We start from the raw sequence: 20,579 nt of genomic DNA, 5'->3' as shown, positions 1-20,579 counted from the left end.
CAACTATGCCCATAGCAACTGCACATCAACAACTATGCCCATAGCAACTGCACATCAACAACTATGCCCATAGCAACTGCACATCAACAACTATGCCCATAGCAACTGCACATCAACAACTATGCCCATAGCAACTGCACATCAACAACTATGCCCATAGCAACTGCACATCAACAACTATGCCCATAGCAACTGCACATCAACAACCATGTCCTTAGCAACTGCACATCAACAACCATGTTCTTAGCAACTGCACATCAACAACTATGCCCATAGCAACTGCACATCAACAACTATGCCCATAGCAACTGCACATCAACAACTATGCCCATAGCAACTGCACATCAACAACCATGTCCTTAGCAACTGCACATCAACAACCATGTCCTTAGCAACTGCACATCAACAACTATGCCCATAGCAACTGCACATCAACAACCATGTCCTTAGCAACTGCACATCAACAACTATTCCCATGCAGTGAACATTTTGTGAAACATTACATTTGTCCATAGAAACCATAGCCATCTTTCATATATTATCATCCATTACAACCTGTTCACTGATAGCAAATATGACTACCTCCTATAGCAACCATGACCGTCTTCCATTCAACATGATCACCCATAGCAACCATGACCACTTCCCATACATACCATGGCGACCCCTCAACAATGAGATCAATACCTGACATTTTGTTATTCAAAAACACTCTTTTTACACTCTATTTTTACAGAGACAGTATTTACAGCAATTTTGAAACATTTTTACCAATTTTTTTTTTTAAATATGAAAACATATTGATAAACAGTTGACATAGCTTTCAATTGAATGCTTGGTTATATTTATTGTAGTTGATGCAGCATGTGACAACACCTCCACCTTTAACATGTGATCCCAGTAGACTTCTTGAAGAGTTTCCTAAATGGTTAGAGAAAGTATCAGCCAGGTTACCAGGTGGTGTAGTACTTGCCATTGATGCCATAGATAATCTTCAGGTACACTTTTACTGCAATCAATCAACAGGTTATATACATGTATAATCAAGTGTATAGTTAACTTCTAATTAACTCCCATACCAAGCCTTCCATGGTGTCTCTATTTGCTACATAGTCAATGAAGTCAACTGGTTGGTGCTGTGGTTAGCAGCTGTGAATCTGACATAAATCTTATGTGAATCTGACATGAATCTTATGTGAATCTGACATGAATCTTATATGAATTTGACATGAATCCTATGTGAATCTGACATGAATCTGACAGTCATTTAACTTCACACTTAATTCGCCAAACTATTTGGTTTTGACAAAATCAGATGACCCACAATATGAATATTACCCTTCATTTTGTCACCATCAAATAAGTTATGAACTTTTACAGGACTGAAAAGTATGCAAAATTGTAATTGGTTAAATCAGCGAATGAGAGAAGTTTGCTAACTTGCTGCCCCAATACTTTTCTGAAATATTATCTCATATTGACTTGTGTTCATAACACTACATACTATTATATTATTTATCCATAGAATGCTGAGACAAATCTGAAATGGTTATTAGATCCTTTAGCAGTTGATACAAGGGTGGTTGTATCTGTAGATATGGACAACTGTCCTAGTGCTTGGAGGTCTGTACAGTCTGAGAATAAGAATTTAGGCTAGCTTCCAAAATTTGAGAGACAATAGCTGTTGATTGATTCAATTATTATGTCATTAGTGCTAATTTGTAATGTCATTGCCATAATGTGAACACTGAGCATAGACGCTATATAATGTCATTGTACATTAAATCACTTGCAAATGAAAAAAGATGGCTAATCTATTTAAATCCACTTTTGTTAAGCGCACCACAGGGATTATGGTACAAGATGGCAATCAAGGGCCCTGGGCAAAATGTCAAATTCATAGCCTTCTTGAGAGGCTAAGCCTCTCACTGATTTTATGTGACATTTTCCATAGCTTCATAAATAATAATTTTCTGTGGTGACCATCACATGACTTATTACAACAAAATTATGACTACTCATTCCTTAGCTTTCAGGTTACTTTGCCCATGTAAACAATATTTTGGTAAAATTTGGTCATTCTTATGTGGTTATATTTGAACAGTAACAGGTTCAAAAAACAGTTATTGTTGTTTTAAACTCAATCAGTAAACAATAGACTCTCACCCCTGAGTTTTGTTTGTCCTTAAAGCTCAGTTACATTGTAGATATGTTTGTTTAAGACTCTCCAGTATCCTCAAATTGAGAGGGAGAGTGAAAACAGGATATTTTCCTTTAACATATTGTAAAATACTATTTTTCGCTGAAGGAATAATTCAGTGGAAATAAATTCCATACAAAATACCCAAAAAGTCTTTTCAACGAAAATTTATTCCAGCTAAGTATTTTACAGTATCATATTTTTAGTTAAAGTAACACATTGTTCTGGGAGTGATGTTTCACATATTAGCTAGTTACATGCCTTGTTGCTTTGTATCCTAACAAGTTTGCTAAAATGAATTGAAACTTGTAACATGTGGGGATTTGTATATGCATAATAATTAACTAATTTGCATATATGCATATTATGGACTCTGTCTGAAATAAATGAATAATAATAAAGACCATCGTCCTATCAATAGGTTATTGCCTTAATACTCTGCAATTGTATGAAATTGTTTTCGTTTACACATAATCCACCCTTTTCTTTAGAATGTCTGGCTTAGCTTATTTGAAAAAGTGCCATTTCAATGACTTGTTGACCCCTCCAACTGTTACTTGTATTGACATCCTTTTTCATGTTTTTATTCGCTTTTGTAGCATCTTCTTTACTTCATTGATCAATTTATGTTTTCAGATCCTGGCCAACCATTCACTTGGAGCCTTTCTCATCCAAACAAGTGAAGGAGCTTTTACTTGCTTTATCAGGAGTTTTCAACTTCAAACTTTCTAGTGAACATGAATCTCGGATTCTGGCGCATTGTCGTACACCCAGTACCAGGAATCCTCTCTATCTTAATGTACTTATGGATGAAATGGTGAAAGGATGTAGCAGTAAAACAGTCAAAGAAAGACTGGATGCATGTCTCAAGTATCCAGATGTTGTAGAGTTATATAGACATGTCATGGAATCATTGGAAATCCAAAGAGAAGATGCTACTCGTAAAGGGATGTTCAAAAAGGTATTTCAATAGTTTAGTTTTATTTATTGTTCACCCACTAGGTAAATGGTGTAACTTACTTGGTATACTAGGTGGTATAAACCATATCCTCTCTGTAGTATATACCATATGAATCATATACCAAATGTAGTATAAACCATATACATAGTATATACACCATATACCATGCATAGTATATACATTGTATTTGTATTTCTGTACTGTGTATAAATGTGTACATGTGGTAAGTCCTACCCTACCCCAACTGTAATATTTACATAGATTATAGGTTATGCTGCTCGTATATATAAAACAGTTGCTGTTCTGTTTTCAAATCTGTTTTAATTTACATACCATATTGTTCACCATATCATTGCACTTAGACAAACTTTAAATTTAGGGAATCACACTGTTTCCCCCCAAAATGCCATACATCTTTTTAAAAGTACAGTGTTACCAATTATCATGTATGGGTCAGAAGTATGGGGTGCTTTCACTTTTAAACTGTACAAAACAAAACAAAATAGTATTATTACTAATGAAGCATTCATTGAAAAATTGTTTAGTGACAAAACCCAATTTGAACAGCTTCACATCAAATTCTGTAAGCAGGTCTTGGGTGTACATAAGAAAGCAAGCAATAATGCTGTCAGAGCAGAGTTGAGATGCTACCCTATCATTATTGAACTCTGCACACATATGCTGAAATTCTGGAAAAGACTTAAGAATTATAAATGTAATGAATTGGTGTGTTCTGCTTTCAACCAAGAAAAAAATAGTACTGGTAATACTTGGACAGCATTTATTAATAAACTGCTTGAAATTACTGAAACTAGTGTAGCTGGGATTGATATTTCAAATTTTAAAACAAAGTTAAATTAATTGTATGTAGAAAAAATTTGGTTGCAAAGTCTACAAAAAACAGAAAATAACAAATTACGAACATACAACAAAATAAAATTAGCATTCAAATTTGAGCCATACCTGGATCTTATGAAAAATATAAAACATCGAACCAGCTTAACTAGATTTAGAACTTCAGCTCATTCACTTCCAATTGAAAAGTTGAGATATCAAGGAATACTTCCAGAAGAAAGAATTTGTACACAATGTGATCTAGGGGCTGTTGGCAGTGAAACTCATGCATTCATGGACTGTGAAAATATCGAAATTAAGAATAGTCGTTTAGAATTTTTAAATATGGTTTCGGTTTATGATGAACAAATTCAAGAATTATCCAAGGATAACTTACTTAAAAAATTATTTACCTCAAATGATAGTTTCACTGTTAACAGTCTCGGAAAATTTGTTCATCAAATTATAATGTCTAACAATATCTAAATTTTACTTTTGTTTCTTATTACATGTACTACTAATATTTTATATTTCTTTGCTTACTTATTGTTTTATTTGTTATTGATGTTTGTTACTTGTTGTTGTATGTTTATTGACCATAGATAATGTAATTCAATGCATTATTTCGTGCCAAATAAAATATACAATACTATACAATGTACTATACTATCATTTGTGGAAGGAAGAAGGTACATATACAATTTATTGTGATGTGGTTATTGTGTGGGGGGGGGGGTGAGAGGTACTGTCAACCATGTCTTTCATTACTTGTTCATCTTTGGGATTTACAATTAAACTTGTGTACAATTCATATACCATTGTAGATGTAAACATATGCACGAATATATTGTGTTTTATTAGGTTATGCAGTTTATTTATGCTTCAAGGAATGGTCTATCTGAGTGTGAGATAATGAAGATACTTCCAGACCTTACATGGTCATTCTGGTCACCAATTAATTTTACATTACAAGACAGACATATTCTTACTTGTAAATCAGGGTTATTAACATTTGAGCATGAACAGGTTAGTATTTATTTTATGTGGCTGAACTAGTTGAATGTATATTTAACTGTTATGATTGTTAATCAACCTCAGTGCTTGCTAGTCAACCTTGATTACCATGGATCAACTATAATGGTTGTTAGTCAATCATGATAACTGCTTGTCAACCACAAGTACTGTTACTCAGCCATGATGGTTACTCAACTATAAAATCATGAATATTGCTAGTCAACCAAAATGGCTGCCCATTAACCATGATGGCTGCTAGTCAATCACAATTATCTCTAGCCAACCTTTCATTTTAAAACTCCAGCAAGAATTGACATAGTTTTCTATTCGTTCTATAGGCCAGAGAAGCAGTACAGCTAAGTTACTGCTCTGGTATTTTTCAAAAAGAGTTGTTATTTGCCAGGAAGAAGTTAATAGACTTTTACTCTATGTCTTTACAGTAAGTGTTCTTATTTGGTAGAAGTGTCACTGTCAGTAAACAGTCTAATATAGTCTGATACAATATATCTGACTGCCTTTTGTGATTATTTACAGACCTGGTCTAATTACCTGGAGAGTCATATCTGACTGCCCTGTGTGATTATTTACAGACCTGGTCAAATTACCTGGAGAGTCATATCTGACTGCCCTGTGTGATTATTTACAGACCTGGTCTTATTACCTGGAGAGTCATATCTGACTGCCCTGTGTGATTATTTACAGACCTGGTCTTATTACCTGGAGAGTCATATCTGACTGCCCTGTGTGATTATTTACAGACCTGGTCTTATTACCTGGAGAGTCATATCTGACTGCCCTGTGTGATTATTTACAGACCTGGTCAAATTACCTGGAGAGTCATATCTGACTGCCCTGTGTGATTATTTACAGACCTGGTCTAATTACCTGGAGAGTCATATCTGACTGCCCTGTGTGATTATTTACAGACCTGGTCTTATTACCTGGAGAGTTGTTGATGAACTTCCTTGGTTGATTCAGAGTACTTCCAACAAAGAAGAGTTAACAAAGTGTATTAGTAACCTGTGTGTATTCAGAAAGTTGTACACTAGAGGGCGCTGTGCTGAATTGATAAGATATTGGCAATATGTAGGTGCTGATAAAACTACCATGGCAACTGCTTATTTAAATACTATTAAAAAATGTGAAGAAAGTAAGTCAATTTTTAATGTGTTTTGATGTGTTGATTATGTACCTGGAACAAAGTGCGTTTACATTTCCTTTTGAAGGACACCACAGATATAGAAACTAATTTGTAGTACACAGCTAGCCTTGGGTATCTGTGATATTTCCCATCATCCTTATTCCTGTCATATTTATTCTTGTTCTGTGTTGCCAGTGATTGGTGGATTAATTACTTTACCAAGGATTGCTGAAATCTATGAAACTCTTGGAAGATTTTTAAAAGATCTTGGATTACTTAAAGAAGTAAGTATATATTCACTTACCAATGTAATAACTTGGTGTGCTGCCAAGCAATAAAGTTAGTGATTCTTAATTGTATAGATGGCCATAATTATTAAATTCAAATTGACCCTTATTGCACAGACTTGACATTGTCACAGAATCTATATCCAGCAATATATTTAAATAATTACTTTGTGTTTGGCAATGTGATGCTATATATATGTTGATGATTACTTCTTAGTTTCTTCACTCAAACTGAGCTCCATCATAAAACCTGTATGACTCTTTACTAGGCTATAGCTCCTCTTCAGAAAGCTCTTGAGATTTATGAATCATTGGATCCAGACCATCCCAGTGTTGCTGGTGCCTTGTATCAGCTTGCAGGACTTCATGCACAGTGGAATAAATTTGTTACTGCAGAAGCACTTTATAAACAGTCACTAGAAATCAGTGAGAATGCTTATGGATGTGATCATCAGAATGTAGCAAAAATACTGGATGCCATGGTTGTATTGTACCAGAAACAAGAAAAGTAGGTGTTGTATACTGTAGAATATCTCTGCTTGAAATTTATTTTCGCTGAAGGGATGCTTCAGTGAAAATAATATTCAGTGAATATACTTTTTTTCTATATTTTTAGCTCCGCTGTCGACTTTGTCGAGCGGAGCTTATCATATGAGTGATTGTCCGTCGTCCGTGTCAATGTTTTACTTTTTCGACTTCTTCTTGAAAACTACAAGCCTGAATGCTTTGATACTTGGTGTATATGTACCTTGGGTAGACCTCTCTTAGGTTTGTTCATTTCATGTTGATATCTTCAATTCTCTAATTTTGGTGAATATTTTTGTAATTTTTGGTAAAAAGTGATATTTTCGACTTCTTGTTAAAAACCGCAAGTGCAATTGCTTTGATATTACATATATAGGTACTACATGTGGACCTCTCTCAGATTTGTTCATTTTGTAATGATATCTTTAATTCTCTAATTTTGGTGAATATTTTTGTCATTTTTGCTAAAAAGTGATATTTTCGACTTCTTGTTAAAAACCGCAAGTGCAATTGCTTTGATACTACATATATAGGTACTACATGTGAACCTCTCTCAGATTTGTTCATTTCGTGATGATATCTTCAATTCTCTAATTTTGGTGAATATTTTTGTCATTTTTGGTAAAAAGTGATATTTTCGACTTCTTGTTAAAAACCGCAAGTCCGATTGCTTTGATATGACATATATAGGTACTACATGTGGACCTCTCTCAGATTTGTTCATTTTGTGATGATATCTTCAATTCTCTAATTTTGGTGAATATTTTTGGTAAAAAGTGATATTTTCGACTTCTTGTTAAAAACTGCAAGTCCGATTGCTTTGATATTACATATATAGGTACTACATGTGGACCTCTCTCAGATTTGTCCATTTTGTGATGATATCTTCAATTCTCTAATTAATTTATTTTGGTGAATATTTTTGTAATTTTTGGTAAAAAGTGATATTTTCGACTTCTTGTTAAAAACTGTAAGTCCGATTGCTTTGATACTATTCATATTGTTCATTTTTCTAATGATGTCTTCAGTTCTTTAATTGAAATGTGCATTGCTAACAGCGGAGCTATCTCAGCCGATAGGCTGCTTGTTTATTCAACTCATCAAAAATCAGTGAAAATAAATTCCATACAAAACACACAAAAAGTTGTTTCAGCGAAAATTAATTCTGGCTGAAATAAAGTATTTTACAGTATTTGAATACTGTAAACCACTTTACTTTTGTCGGAAATCAACGGTGGAAATCACAAAATTTACATTTTGTTTTTCAAACTATAGTTCTTTCCTCATTGATATGCTCTTCAACCATTCATTTTGTTGCAGACATGAACATGCTGAGCCGTTACACAAAAGAGCTGTATCTATAAGACGCAAGTGCAAAGTTCCAAAAGTTTCAACACAACTTGGGAGTATAGACCCTATAAAAAGAAGAGCATTGCAACTTGAGGAGCTTGTGTTAGGATCTGATTCAGCTGATGTTGCCAAATCATTGAATGAACTTGGTGTCCTTTACTACTTACAGAACAATCAAGAGTAAGTGTGATTTGTAAGTGTAAGAGTATGTGACTGATGGTTTGTGTCTTGATGTATGGTGGTTTGCTGGTCCTTTGTATAGTGACTGATGGTTTGTGTCTTGTCTTGATGTATGGTGGTTTGCTGGTCCTTTGTATAGTGACTGATGGTTTGTGTCTTGTATTGGTGTATGGTGGTTTGCTGGTCCTTTGTATAGTGACTGATGGTCTGTGTCTTGTCTTGATGTATGGTGGTTTGCTGGTCCTTTGTATAGTGACTGATGGTTTATGTCTTGTATTGATGTATGGTGGTTTGCTGGTCCTTTGTATAGTGACTGATGGTCTGTGTCGTGTATTGATGTATGGTGGTTTGCTGGTCCTTTGTATAGTGACTGATGGTCTGTGTCTTGTATTGATGTATGGTGGTTTGCTGGTCCTTTGTATAGTGACTGATGGTCTGTGTCTTGTATTGGTGTATGGTGGTTTGATGGTCCTTTGTATAGTGACTGATGGTCTGTGTCTTGTCTTGATGTATGGTGGTTTGCTGGTCCTTTGTATAGTGACTGATGGTTTGTGTCTTGATGTATGGTGGTTTGCTGGTCCTTTGTATAGTGACTGATGGTTTGTGTCTTGTATTGATGTGTGGTGGTTTGCTAGTCCTTTGTATAGTGACTGATGGTTTGTGTCTTGATGTATGGTGGTTTGCTGGTCCATTATATAGTGACTGATGGTTTGTGTCTTGTATTGATGTATGGTGGTTTGCTGGTCCTTTGTATAGTGACTGATGGTTTGTGTCTTGTATTGATGTATGGTGGTTGCTAGTCCTTTGTGTAGTGACTGGTGGTTTGTGTCTTGATGTGTGGTGGTTTGCTGGTCCTTTGTATAGTGACTGATGGTTTGTGTCTTGATGTATGGTGGTTTGCTGGTCCTTTGTATAGTGACTGATGGTTTGTGTCTTGTATTGTTGTATGGTGGTTTGCTGGTCTTTTGTATAGTGACTGATGGTTTGTGTCTTGATGTATGGTGGTTTGCTGGTCCTTTGTATAGTGACTGATGGTCTGTGTGTTGTCTTGATGTATGGTGGTTTGCTGTTCCTTTGTATAGTGACTGATGGTTTGTGTCTTGATGTGTGGTGGTTTGCTGGTCCTTTGTATAGTGACTGATGGTCTGTGTCTTGTATTGATGTATGGTGGTTTGCTGGTCCTTTGTATAGTGACTGATGGTTTGTGTCTTGATGTATGGTGGTTTGCTAGTCCTTTGTATAGTGACTGGTGGTTTGTGTCTTGTATTGATGTATGGTGGTTTGCTGGTCCTTTGTATAGTGACTGATGGTCTGTGTCTTGTATTGATGTATGGTGGTTTGCTGGTCCTTTGTATAGTGACTGATGGTTTGTGTCTTGTATTGGTGTATGGTGGTTTGCTGGTCCTTTGTATAGTGACTGATGGTTTGTGTCTTGATGTATGGTGGTTTGCTGGTCCTTTGTATAGTGACTGATGGTTTGTGTCTTGATGTATGGTGGTTTGCTGGTCCTTTGTATAGTGACTGATGGTTTGTGTCTTGTATTGATGTATGGTGGTTTGCTGGTCTATTGTATAGTAACTGATGGTTCGTGTCTTGATGTATGGTGGTTTGCTGGTCCTTTGTATAGTGACTGATGGTTTGTGTCTTGATGTATGGTGGTTTGCTAGTCCTTTGTATAGTGACTGGTGGTTTGTGTCTTGTATTGATGTATGGTGGTTTGCTGGTCCTTTGTATAGTGACTGATGGTCTGTGTCTTGTATTGATGTATGGTGGTTTGCTGGTCCTTTGTATAGTGACTGATGGTTTGTGTCTTGTATTGGTGTATGGTGGTTTGCTGGTCCTTTGTATAGTGACTGATGGTTTGTGTCTTGATGTATGGTGGTTTGCTGGTCCTTTGTATAGTGACTGATGGTTTGTGTCTTGATGTATGGTGGTTTGCTGGTCCTTTGTATAGTGACTGATGGTTTGTGTATTGATGTATGGTGGTTTGCTGGTCCTTTGTATAGTGACTGATGGTTTGTGTCTTGTATTGATGTATGGTGGTTTGCTGGTCTATTGTATAGTAACTGATGGTTCGTGTCTTGATGTATGGTGGTTTGGTAGTCCTTTGTATAGTGACTGGTGGTTTGTGTCTTGATGTGTGATGGTTTGCTGGTCCTTTGTATAGTGACTGATGGTTTGTGTCTTGATGTATGGTGGTTTGCTGGTCCATTATATAGTGACTGATGGTTTGTGTCTTGTCTTGATGTATTTTGGTTTGATGGTCGTTTGTATAGTGACTGATGGTTTGTGTCTTGATGTGTGGTGGTTTGCTGGTCCTTTGTATAGTGACTGATGGTTTGTGTCTTGATGTATGGTGGTTTGCTGTTCCATTATATAGTGACTGATGGTTTGTGTCTTGTATTGATGTATGGTGGTTTGCTGGTCCTTTGTATAGTGACTGATGGTTTGTGTCTTGTATTGATGTATGGTGGTTGCTAGTCCTTTGTATAGTGACTGGTGGTTTGTGTCTTGATGTGTGGTGGTTTGCTGGTCCTTTGTATAGTGACTGATGGTTTGTGTCTTGATGTATGGTGGTTTGCTGGTCCTTTGTATAGTGACTGATGGTTTGTGTCTTGTATTGTTGTATGGTGGTTTGCTGGTCTTTTGTATAGTGACTGATGGTTTGTGTCTTGATGTATGGTGGTTTGATGGTCCTTTGTATAGTGACTGATGGTTTGTGTCTTGATGTATGGTGGTTTGATGGTCCTTTATATTGACTGATGGCTCCTGGTGGTGAGGTTGTTTGCTGAATACATGGTATATCCATAAGGGCATGTTGACAAATAGATGTATACATGACTTACCTGTTTCTCTATATTCTCTGTATTTTCTCTAGGACTGCTGAAGCTTATTTCAAGAAAGCCTTAGACATGAGAGTATCTGTATCAGGATGTGATCACACAGATGTAGCACAATCTCTAAATAACTTAGCTGCTTTATACAATGATAGAAAAGAATACAGTAAAGCAGAACCTTTATATGAAAGAGCTTTGGAAATAAGACAGAAATCATATCCAGTCGATCACCCCAGTGTTGCATCAACTATCAAGCACCTTGCTGTCTTATATAAGAAACAGGTGAGAATGAAATATCACGTACACTTAAAACTGATGTGATGTTTTGTACACTGCCTGCTGATACTCACTGATTGATAACCGCATCAAAATAAATGGAAATGTGACAGTTTAGGAAGATATTACAGGAATGTTACTTTATTACTTGACAATTCTCTTATTTTGTTCTAGTTTAATCTTGATCTTATTACATTTGTTGTTCTTTTCTGCAGGGTAAATTTGGTAAAGCAGAACCACTTTACAGACAAGCTGTTGGTATTCGTGAAAAGTCATTTGGTGTTGCCCATCCCAGTGTAGCTACAGCTCTGGTTAATTTAGCTGTACTCTACTGTGAACAGGTATGCATATGTAGGTATTGGTGGAAAACCAAGTTAGTGGGAATTTACTGTAAACCCAGTCAGTAGGCATTGGTGGAAAACCCAGTCAGTAGGCATTGGTGGAAAACCCAGTCTGTAGGCATTGGTGGAAAACCCAATTAATGGGAATTGGCGGTAAATCGGTCAGTAGGAATTGGAATTTACTGTAAATTAATGGGGATTTGCGGAAAACCAAGTCAGTTAAAATTGGAATTTACTGTAAACCCAGTCAGTAGGCATTGGTGAAAACCCAGTCAGTAGGCATTGGTGGAAAACCCAGTTAATGGGAATTGGTGAAAACAAAGTCAGTAGGAAATGGAATTTACTTTTAACCCAGTCAATATGCATTGGAGGAAACCTAGTCAGTAGGCATTGGTGGAAACCTAGTCAATAGGCATTGGTGAAAACTTAATTCACTACGTTCAATTACCCACCATAGACTCCGGTCAGTCAAAATGACTATTTTGAACTGTAGGCATTAATCAGCGATTCTGCCGGTGACGGAGAGATAGAATCCAGGTCAGGGGAAGCCCCATGACCTCAAGACTCTTTTACCCCTTACGTCACGAACCCACGTGACCGAGGCCACCTGGCAGCGCCACAGGTAGCCGTCCATCACTCTTAATTTCTCTCCGCCTCGAGTGGAGATGAAATCTAGCGAGCTCTGCTGGATTGCCTGCTTTTTTTTTCCTGTCCGGATTTTTAGCTTGGGTTTTTGCCGCTGCACGGCATCCGACATTGTAGCTGGTAGAATAAGTTTTCCTTGTCATTTTTACCCTCGTGTTGTTTTTTCCCCTTTGTGTGTAGTATTTTTCACTACAAAGAAATTAAAATCTGGCGCCACTACGCAACCAGTTGGTTTTCGTGGCGGCACCTTTTACAACTGTAATTCGTTTCCCTCATGCATGTTTGTCTTTTATTTTCAATATATTTAGCAATATATAGATGTAATGACAGCACCAGGGCTCGCTGCCGTTTTCTTTCCGGTCTCCTCGTGTTTCGAGTCGACCGTGCAGTGGTTATATTCAGAATTTACCACCGAGTTTGGGTTTTTTTGCGTGGAAGCGTGTTTTTTTTCACTGGAGTTCTGAGGCCTGAGATTTTCTTTCAGAGCAATCAAAATCGCTGAGACTGACCGCGTCACAGCCAGGTCGCGCGTCCAGTAAACAAATCGGTTAAAGTGAGTTGCGTGTTTTGCATGAGTGGAAAGTCCTCACCCTCGGCTACCGGTACTTCATGTACCGGGACGTCGAGTAAGAGGCCCGACGGCGGAGGTACCGATATTTTTCTTGATCTCCCCCGCTGATTGGAGGGCATCCTCACAGTCTGTTTTTTCAGGCGGTGTTTTACCCGATTTTACCGGCTGCAGCGAGGCTGTGCCCCTGGAGGCTTTCCTTCTATGGGGCCCGTTGCGGGTCTCTTTGTGGACCCTTCCTCGCACGGCGCCAGGTTTGCCTCCGAGTTGAGGGCTTTGGTCGAAGGACTGTCGGGGCAATTGCATCAGACACAGTCGGAGCGAGCTGTCTCCACTGTGTCCCGTCGGTGGGCAAGCAGGAAGAGACACGAAAGCATGTTTGCATTCAAACACGTCTCTTCCGGGGAACCCTCGTTCCCAGGCACGGCTCTCCCACTATTTTGGGGGTGGCCGAGGCTCAGGCTAATTGCACCGGTCCTTCTCTGGATCCTCGGGCACTGAATGCCAACGGGGTGCTGGCAGCCAAGTCTCCGATCTCGGGGCAGGGCTTTCAGGGCAGGGCACACGTTCCCCCCCCTACTTTCAGCCAGCTAGGGTTCGTCACGCGGTAACGGTACAACAGTAATGAATTTTTCCTTGTGTCCGGTCTCCGCTGTGGGTTTTGACTCCTTTCTTACCGACTCACGGGCATCCCCAGAGGGAATCAACCCTATCATGAGACGCACAGTCGAACATGCTCCCTCTCACATATTTAAAGTGAAAGGAGATGCAGTTCGCTCGCGTCGGATACAGCCGGTACTCCGGGCGGTCCCTCAGAGTCTTCCATTTGTATGACTCGGTGAGCCACGCTTTTGGGGTGAGGCGGAGTATCATCGATCCCACCAGTGATACGATGTATATACCCCCACCCTTGATCCTAAAGCGACCACCTAAGGTTGCTTCAACGCTTAGGGGATCACAGGCGTCGGGATCCAAAGCAACCCCGTCGGCAAGTCTCTCCCTGTCCGCCTGAGTGCGGAGTGGGGCGCAGAGCACGCAAACGGTGTTGATGGGCGGTGTTGGTCAGCCGCGGAGGATGTAATGCTTAAGGCCCCCAGGTGGGGATAACATTAGGCAACACTTCCCACTGGACCAAACGCTACCCGGTCGGTGTGGTTTTGGGATTAGACCCCATAGCGTGAGACCAAAATGCCCCCAACCGGATTCCAAGGTTCCTTCCCCAGACCCCGGTACCATGAATTTGGCAAACCGGGCAAAGGGGGATAGCCGCGTTCCATGGGTGTCTTTGCCAATTGAAAACGACCCATCCAGCCCTGAGGACAGAGTTGCTTGAGCACATTATTATGCTTGACCAGCACTCTGGAGACCTTGGAGGCAGAACGCATGAGCCTCCTAGACCAGGCAACATTTTTACTGGTGGACCACCGCACATCTACATGCGACACCCCCTAGTGTCGCCTGGCTCTCTTGGCCAGGGCCACTACCGTGCTACGAGACGCGGCCTTAGACGCACGTGTTTTCGCCGACAAGCTGAGCCGGGGTACGTCCCCACCTCAGTGACGCAGACTGGACATCCTCCACCCTCTTTGTTCAGGGAATGGTGGGTACAGTCTCGGAGCTTCGGAGTGCAATGAAGATCGAATCCGCTAGCCAGTTGGTCCTGCCATGGGCAAACGGAGGGCACCCCAAGCACAGAAGACACAACGCCTAGGGCGTCGTCCGCTAGCCAGAGTCAGCCAGGAGGCAAGCGCTTATACCCTTCCATGGGAGGGGGGGTAGTGGCGCGCCCCCAGGGAGGTAAGAGCCAGGTGGTGGCTCCTTACCCTCCCTGGGGGGGGGGGGGGGCATGTGTTCGATGAATGGCCAGGTCACAACTTAGTGACTACTTCAGGCCTTAGGGAACTCACCTCATTGGGGGAAGGGAGCACCCCCCCTCGCAACTACCGAACACATGGCCACATATCCCTGTCGTACACAGATTGCGCCGGTGTAGTCCGGTTTGGAGACGGCGAGTGGCCGACCCCTGGACCTTTCCAGATGGTGACATCCGTTTACGGGATATCGCTGAAATCTCCATTTCTCAGTGTCTCCCCTGTTGGGCACTGCCAGGGGACTCCCGCAAGACGAAAGCAATCAGACAGGAAGTAGCAGTTTGCTGGGGAAAGACACCATACACAGGGTACATCAGCCGGAACTAAGGCCAGGCTTCTACCCAAATGTGTTCGTAGTACCAAATCTACAAGTGGCAGGCGTCCAGTTTTGGACCTAGGCAGACTGAATCAGTATGTGCTCCTTGATCGGTTCCACATGGAGACACCATTCAGGGTTCTTCTCTCCATCCACCGTTTTGACTGGCTAGCCCCGCTAGACTTAAGCTGGGCCTACCTGCACGTACCGATGCACCCAGCGAGTTGCCATCTCCTTCGAATCGCCCAGCTGGGCCAAGTATTCGAATTTCGGGTGCCCCCCGTTCGGGTTAGGCACAGCGCCCTACATGTTCACCAGAGTGATGAAACAGGTAGTGCTGCTGCTGCACCAGATGTCGGTACACCTCAATCCGTACCCAGACTTTCGGTTACCAACAACCCGGGCAAGGGGTAATAGCCAAATGCGTCAGGCTAACACGGGATTTATTTCACCAGTTGGGCTCGTTAGTAAATCGACAAGTCCCACCTCGACCCAACACGCAGTTGGTGTCCCTGGGCATGGAGTTTTGACACAGAGGTAAGCTTGGCTTAGCTATTTCAAGCTTATTGCTTAGCGCTAAGCAGCCTAGCCGAATGCCTAGTCAGCGTCCCCTCGGTGTCCCTCCGTGAACTAATACGGATCAACGAAATGATGACCCCGGTTCGAAGGGTCGTTCCCCAGGCCGCACTACGCAGCCGCCCGGTATAACGCTTGTTATAACGCCGAGCTCTCCTATGGGAACTAGATAGACGGGTTTCGATCTCAGACCAAGTGAAGGAAGCCCTGTCCTGGTGGTCGTTACTGGCCAACCTCGGACAGGGGAGCCCCTTGGGCCCGCTCGCCGCAGGTATGAATCTGGTAACAGATACCTCCCCCCAGGGTTGGGGAGCGCATCTATTGGGCCAACAAGCCCAAGGATATGGCCCCCGCATTAGTTTCGGGACTACCATACCAACCAGCTCGAACTGTATGTAGTGTACTTAGCACTACCACGCTTTCTACCCATAGTTCAAGACCACAAAGTCCTGCTCCACACAGGCAACGCAGCGGTGGTCTCCTTCAAGAAGGAGGAGGGGACGCATTCCCCATCGTTGTCAGTCCTAGCGGAGCAAAATCCTCCTTTGGTGCCTGGAATACAATGTGGATCTAACCGCACACCACCTTCCAGGGGTGAGGAACAATCTGGCGACGCCCTTTCAGGGCGGCTCCGTCTCCAGAACACGGAGTGGCTGATACCCCAGTGGGTAGCCTCCAGGCTGTTTCGGCTGTGGGACGGTCCAAGGTTGGACCGTTTTGCCGCACCCCGGAACGCCAAGCTCCTGACGTACGTAACACTCCTGCTGACTCCAGGAGCCTGGGCCAGGATCGCTTTGCTAGCCCCGTGAACCCACTTAGTTGTGTACGCCTTTCCTCCCTTCCCGCTAGTTCTCCGGGCACCGGAGAAAACTTTGACAGGTGCACACCTGCATATTATCATGGGTTGCACCCAATTGGCCAAGCAAGGCCTAGTTTCCACTTCTGTTGGGAAATGCTAGTCAAAGCGCCAGCAGTGCTTCCGGACTTACCGGACCTGCCGTCCCAACCAGACGGCGCACTACCAACGAGCCCAGCAGTTATCAATTTCATGCATAGAGGCTCTCAGTAGACCCGCACATACGAAAGCCTTATCTGAGCAGGCTGCCAACTTCCTGGCCAGGGCGAACAGGGATTCCACCTACGCGGCCTACATTTCTTGGCTGCGAGCATACACTGATTGGTGTAGCGGAAGGGAGATTGATCCATACCATCCCTCTATTGGCCAGGTAGCAGGCTCCTTCGTCCACCTGTTTGACGGAGTGGGTTTGTCCTACGCAGCGAGCGTTGGCTACAGGTCGGTCTTGTCCCCCACCACTCAGAATGTACGGGAACAAGACTAGCCGATTGTCCTATTATTAGGAGACTATTTACTGCTTTCCAGACGCCAAGACCCCATACAAGGGAGCCGCCAACTGGGACTCGTCGGCTGTGTTGTCTGCTCTAAGCAGACCGCCCTTTGAGCCTCTCCAATCAGCACCACTCAAATTTTTGATGTGGAAAATAGTCTTCCTACTGGCCCTCGCCTCAGGTATGCGCCGGTCAGAGCTATGCGCACACTGTCTTTCGCGTACGGTTGTGCCGCTTTTATGGACGATCAAGTTGTTCTAAAGACAGGAATCGGGTGTCTCGCCAAGAACCAAATCCCAGGACACGATCCTCAACCGATCGTCATCCCCCGGCTGGCAAATATTGTCGGTCCAGAGGATCAGGAGGAATTGCTTTTCTGCCCGGTCCGAGCGCTGAGTTGCTACGAGAACCGTACCAGATTTCTAGACGGGGAACCAAACACATGTTTTTGTGTTACGGCCCTGGCAAACAGGATAAGCTGGCTTCCTCGACTTCCCTCTCCAGGTGGATTACTGCGACTGTACTGGAGGTCTATAATACACTATCCTCCTCAACACAGACCTTGCAGAGACACCAAGTACGAGAACATGAGGTTCGTGCGATCGCTAACTCACTAGCACTAGCGTCAGGTGCCCCCCTCAAACACATTCTGAGGGCAGGCTTCTGGAGAACGCAGAACATCTTCATCAACTACTACCTAAGAGACACCCAATCTATTGAGCAGGGTCTCTTCAGGTTAGGCCCCGTCGTAGCAGGTCAGGCCTTGTTTGCTGACCCAGCCCGAACGACCGCAGGGGCCTCTGCGCATAGGCGATAAGTCAGTCTCGGCATTTTTGCGGGCAGATTGTCTGTTCCACTAGCACTTCCTGGAAGCTCCCAGGTTTTCGCTTCTGTCGACCTACGCCCTCATGCGAACTGTTTCGGTCCTACTTCAAGCTTATCACCCCTGAATTCGGCTTGGGTCTAGCTTTCACGGGCACACCGAACCCTGTCACCACAGCAGCATTGGCTTCTGGCTTCGGGGACAGCACAGGCAAGGTAAGACACCACCCTTCTTGGGTCTTAACTTGGGTTTTTGGGTTTGTTTTCATCCCGGACTGGGGAAAAGTCTTTCATCGTTCTCCTTTTTTTTCTGTTTGCTCGGTAAAACCCGCCACCTATCGGTGTCTGACTCTGCCTACAGTTCAAAATAGTCATTTTGACTGACCGGAGTCTATGGTGGGTAATTGAACGTAGTGAATTTAGACGAGGGTTCTCCGAACCCGCCTATTCACATAGTTCATACCCACCATAGACTCCGGTCCCCCTAACCTCTCCGCTCTTTCCGTCGCGTTGGTCTAAGTCCTCGAGGCGGAGAGAAAGGAACCAGAGTGATGGACGGCTACCTGTGGCGCTGCCAGGTGGCCTCGGTCACGTGGGTTCGTGACGTAAGGGGTAAAAGAATCTTGAGGTCATGGGGCTTCCCCTGACCTGGATTCTATCTCTCCGTCACCGGCAGAATCGCTGATTAATGCCTACAGTTCAAAATAGTCATTTTGACTGACCGGAGTTTATGGTGGGTATGAACTATGTGAATAGGCGGGTTTATGGTATTAAATTTCATTGTCAATTACAACATTGTTTTCAGAATAAACAGGACGAAGCACTGCCACTGTATGAAAGGGCATTACATATTTACGAAGATACACTGGGTGCCAATCATGTTAGAGTTGCTGAGACATTACGTAATCTGGCTGTGTTAAGATATGAACAGAGTGATTTTGAAACGGCTGCCAAGTTGTACAAAAGATCTACAGAAATCAAAGAAATGGAACAAGCATTTGGTAATAAAGCACCGTCCAGGAAGTCGTCTATTGGTGGAGTCTCTACTGTCAGAAATCTGCTTAGTCCACACCTATATTATGCAGAGCAGCAATAAGGAACGATAGAATTAAACCTTGCTGTGTGTATAAATTAGGTTTTCTATACACATGTACAATTTAATGTTGGCATTTATTTACACTATCCATATTTACTTTTATATCTGAAAAATGTCAATATGGGTGATGGCATGTAACTTGGTGATTTTGAGAATCCTGCCAAAGAATTTCTGTCACAAAATTTACAAAAATTATAGTGGTTTACAGTAGACTATGGACTTCAAACAGTGATTATCTAAATACGGATAAAGTGAATTTTGTGAAGACATGAATGTTTTTTAAATAAAATATTTATAAATGTTTTATATATCTCAAATAATAGTTGAAAACAACTAGACTATTCTCAACACATTAATGGATACATGGCCGTGAATCAGTCATTCAAAGGCAATAAGCACTATCAAATGGATACATGGCCGTGAATCAGTCATTCAAGGGCAATAAGCACTATCAAATGGATAAATGGCCGTGAATCAGTCATTCAAGGGCAATATAATAAGCACTATCAAATGGATACATGGCCGTGAATCAGTCATTCAAGGGCAATAAGCACTATCAAATGGATACATGGCCGTGAATCAGTCATTCAAGGGCAATAAGCACTATCAAATGGATACATGGCCGTGAATCAGTCATTCAAGGGCAATAAGCACTATCAAATGGATACATGGCCTTGAATCAGTCATTCAAGGGCAATAAGCACTATCAAATGGATACATGGCAGTGAATCAGTCATTCAAGGGCAATAAGCACTATCAAATGATTTCTATAACCACTACAGTATTTGAATGAAATTAGAGGTTCTTCCAGGGTTAAATATTTTATAAATATTTTATAAAATTTCACAAAAAAACATTCATGCTCTCAAAATTTACTATGTAAAGCAATATTTAAAAAATGGAAAAGCTGAATAGCACAGCTTTGTTCCATCACTTTATTTGGTGTATGTTGCATTTACAGTGTATCAAACTGAAATTAGTGGGGTGGGGTGGGGGGGGGGGGGTAGGGGGGGGGTAGCTAGTTATGACCTCAATACATTCTAATCATGATACTTCCATTATATACCATCATTGATCATTCCATGTATATTTATGAAAATGTAAACAAATGGTATTTTTATATTTATGATATATTTAGTTTTTCATTATTTGTGTTTGTGCATATTTTGTTTATATTTATTATCTGCAGTGTTGTGAACTTTGACACTGTTTCTGTGTACATATATAATACAGTGATGTTTATTGTGTCTGTCTGTCTGTCTGTCTGTGATGTCAATACATGTATAAGTGTACATGCCAGGTAGTTATGTTTTTTTTATACCTCATGTTCAAGATCGCCACATAGATTGTTCAGAACATGGTCACATGGTGGTAAACTCATTATTAAAGACT

At 41.6% G+C, this 20,579-nt stretch overlaps 1 protein-coding gene across 1 annotated transcript in view; it reads left to right on the top strand.

Annotated features, from left to right (window-relative positions):
- LOC102809027 (nephrocystin-3-like) overlaps positions 1-19,397 on the top strand; it is a 43,447-nt gene extending 24,050 nt beyond the window's left edge. The window contains exons 12-23 of the mRNA XM_085495602.1: positions 855-998; positions 1,526-1,623; positions 2,837-3,161; positions 4,857-5,021; positions 5,348-5,448; positions 5,936-6,159; positions 6,346-6,434; positions 6,707-6,945; positions 8,283-8,492; positions 11,371-11,611; positions 11,821-11,946; positions 18,897-19,397. Of these exons, the coding sequence (XP_085351728.1) occupies positions 855-998; positions 1,526-1,623; positions 2,837-3,161; positions 4,857-5,021; positions 5,348-5,448; positions 5,936-6,159; positions 6,346-6,434; positions 6,707-6,945; positions 8,283-8,492; positions 11,371-11,611; positions 11,821-11,946; positions 18,897-19,187 (2,253 nt within the window). The 3' untranslated portion in view covers positions 19,188-19,397. The remainder of the gene's footprint in view (positions 1-854; positions 999-1,525; positions 1,624-2,836; positions 3,162-4,856; positions 5,022-5,347; positions 5,449-5,935; positions 6,160-6,345; positions 6,435-6,706; positions 6,946-8,282; positions 8,493-11,370; positions 11,612-11,820; positions 11,947-18,896) is intronic.
- The last annotated feature ends 1,182 nt before the right edge of the window (positions 19,398-20,579 follow it).

The sequence above is a fragment of the Saccoglossus kowalevskii genome, chromosome 22 (genome assembly GCF_978046115.1).
Source record: "Saccoglossus kowalevskii chromosome 22, keSacKowa6.1, whole genome shotgun sequence".
NCBI lineage: Eukaryota > Metazoa > Hemichordata > Enteropneusta > Harrimaniidae > Saccoglossus > Saccoglossus kowalevskii.
This window is presented reverse-complemented; position numbering and strand designations above follow the sequence as displayed.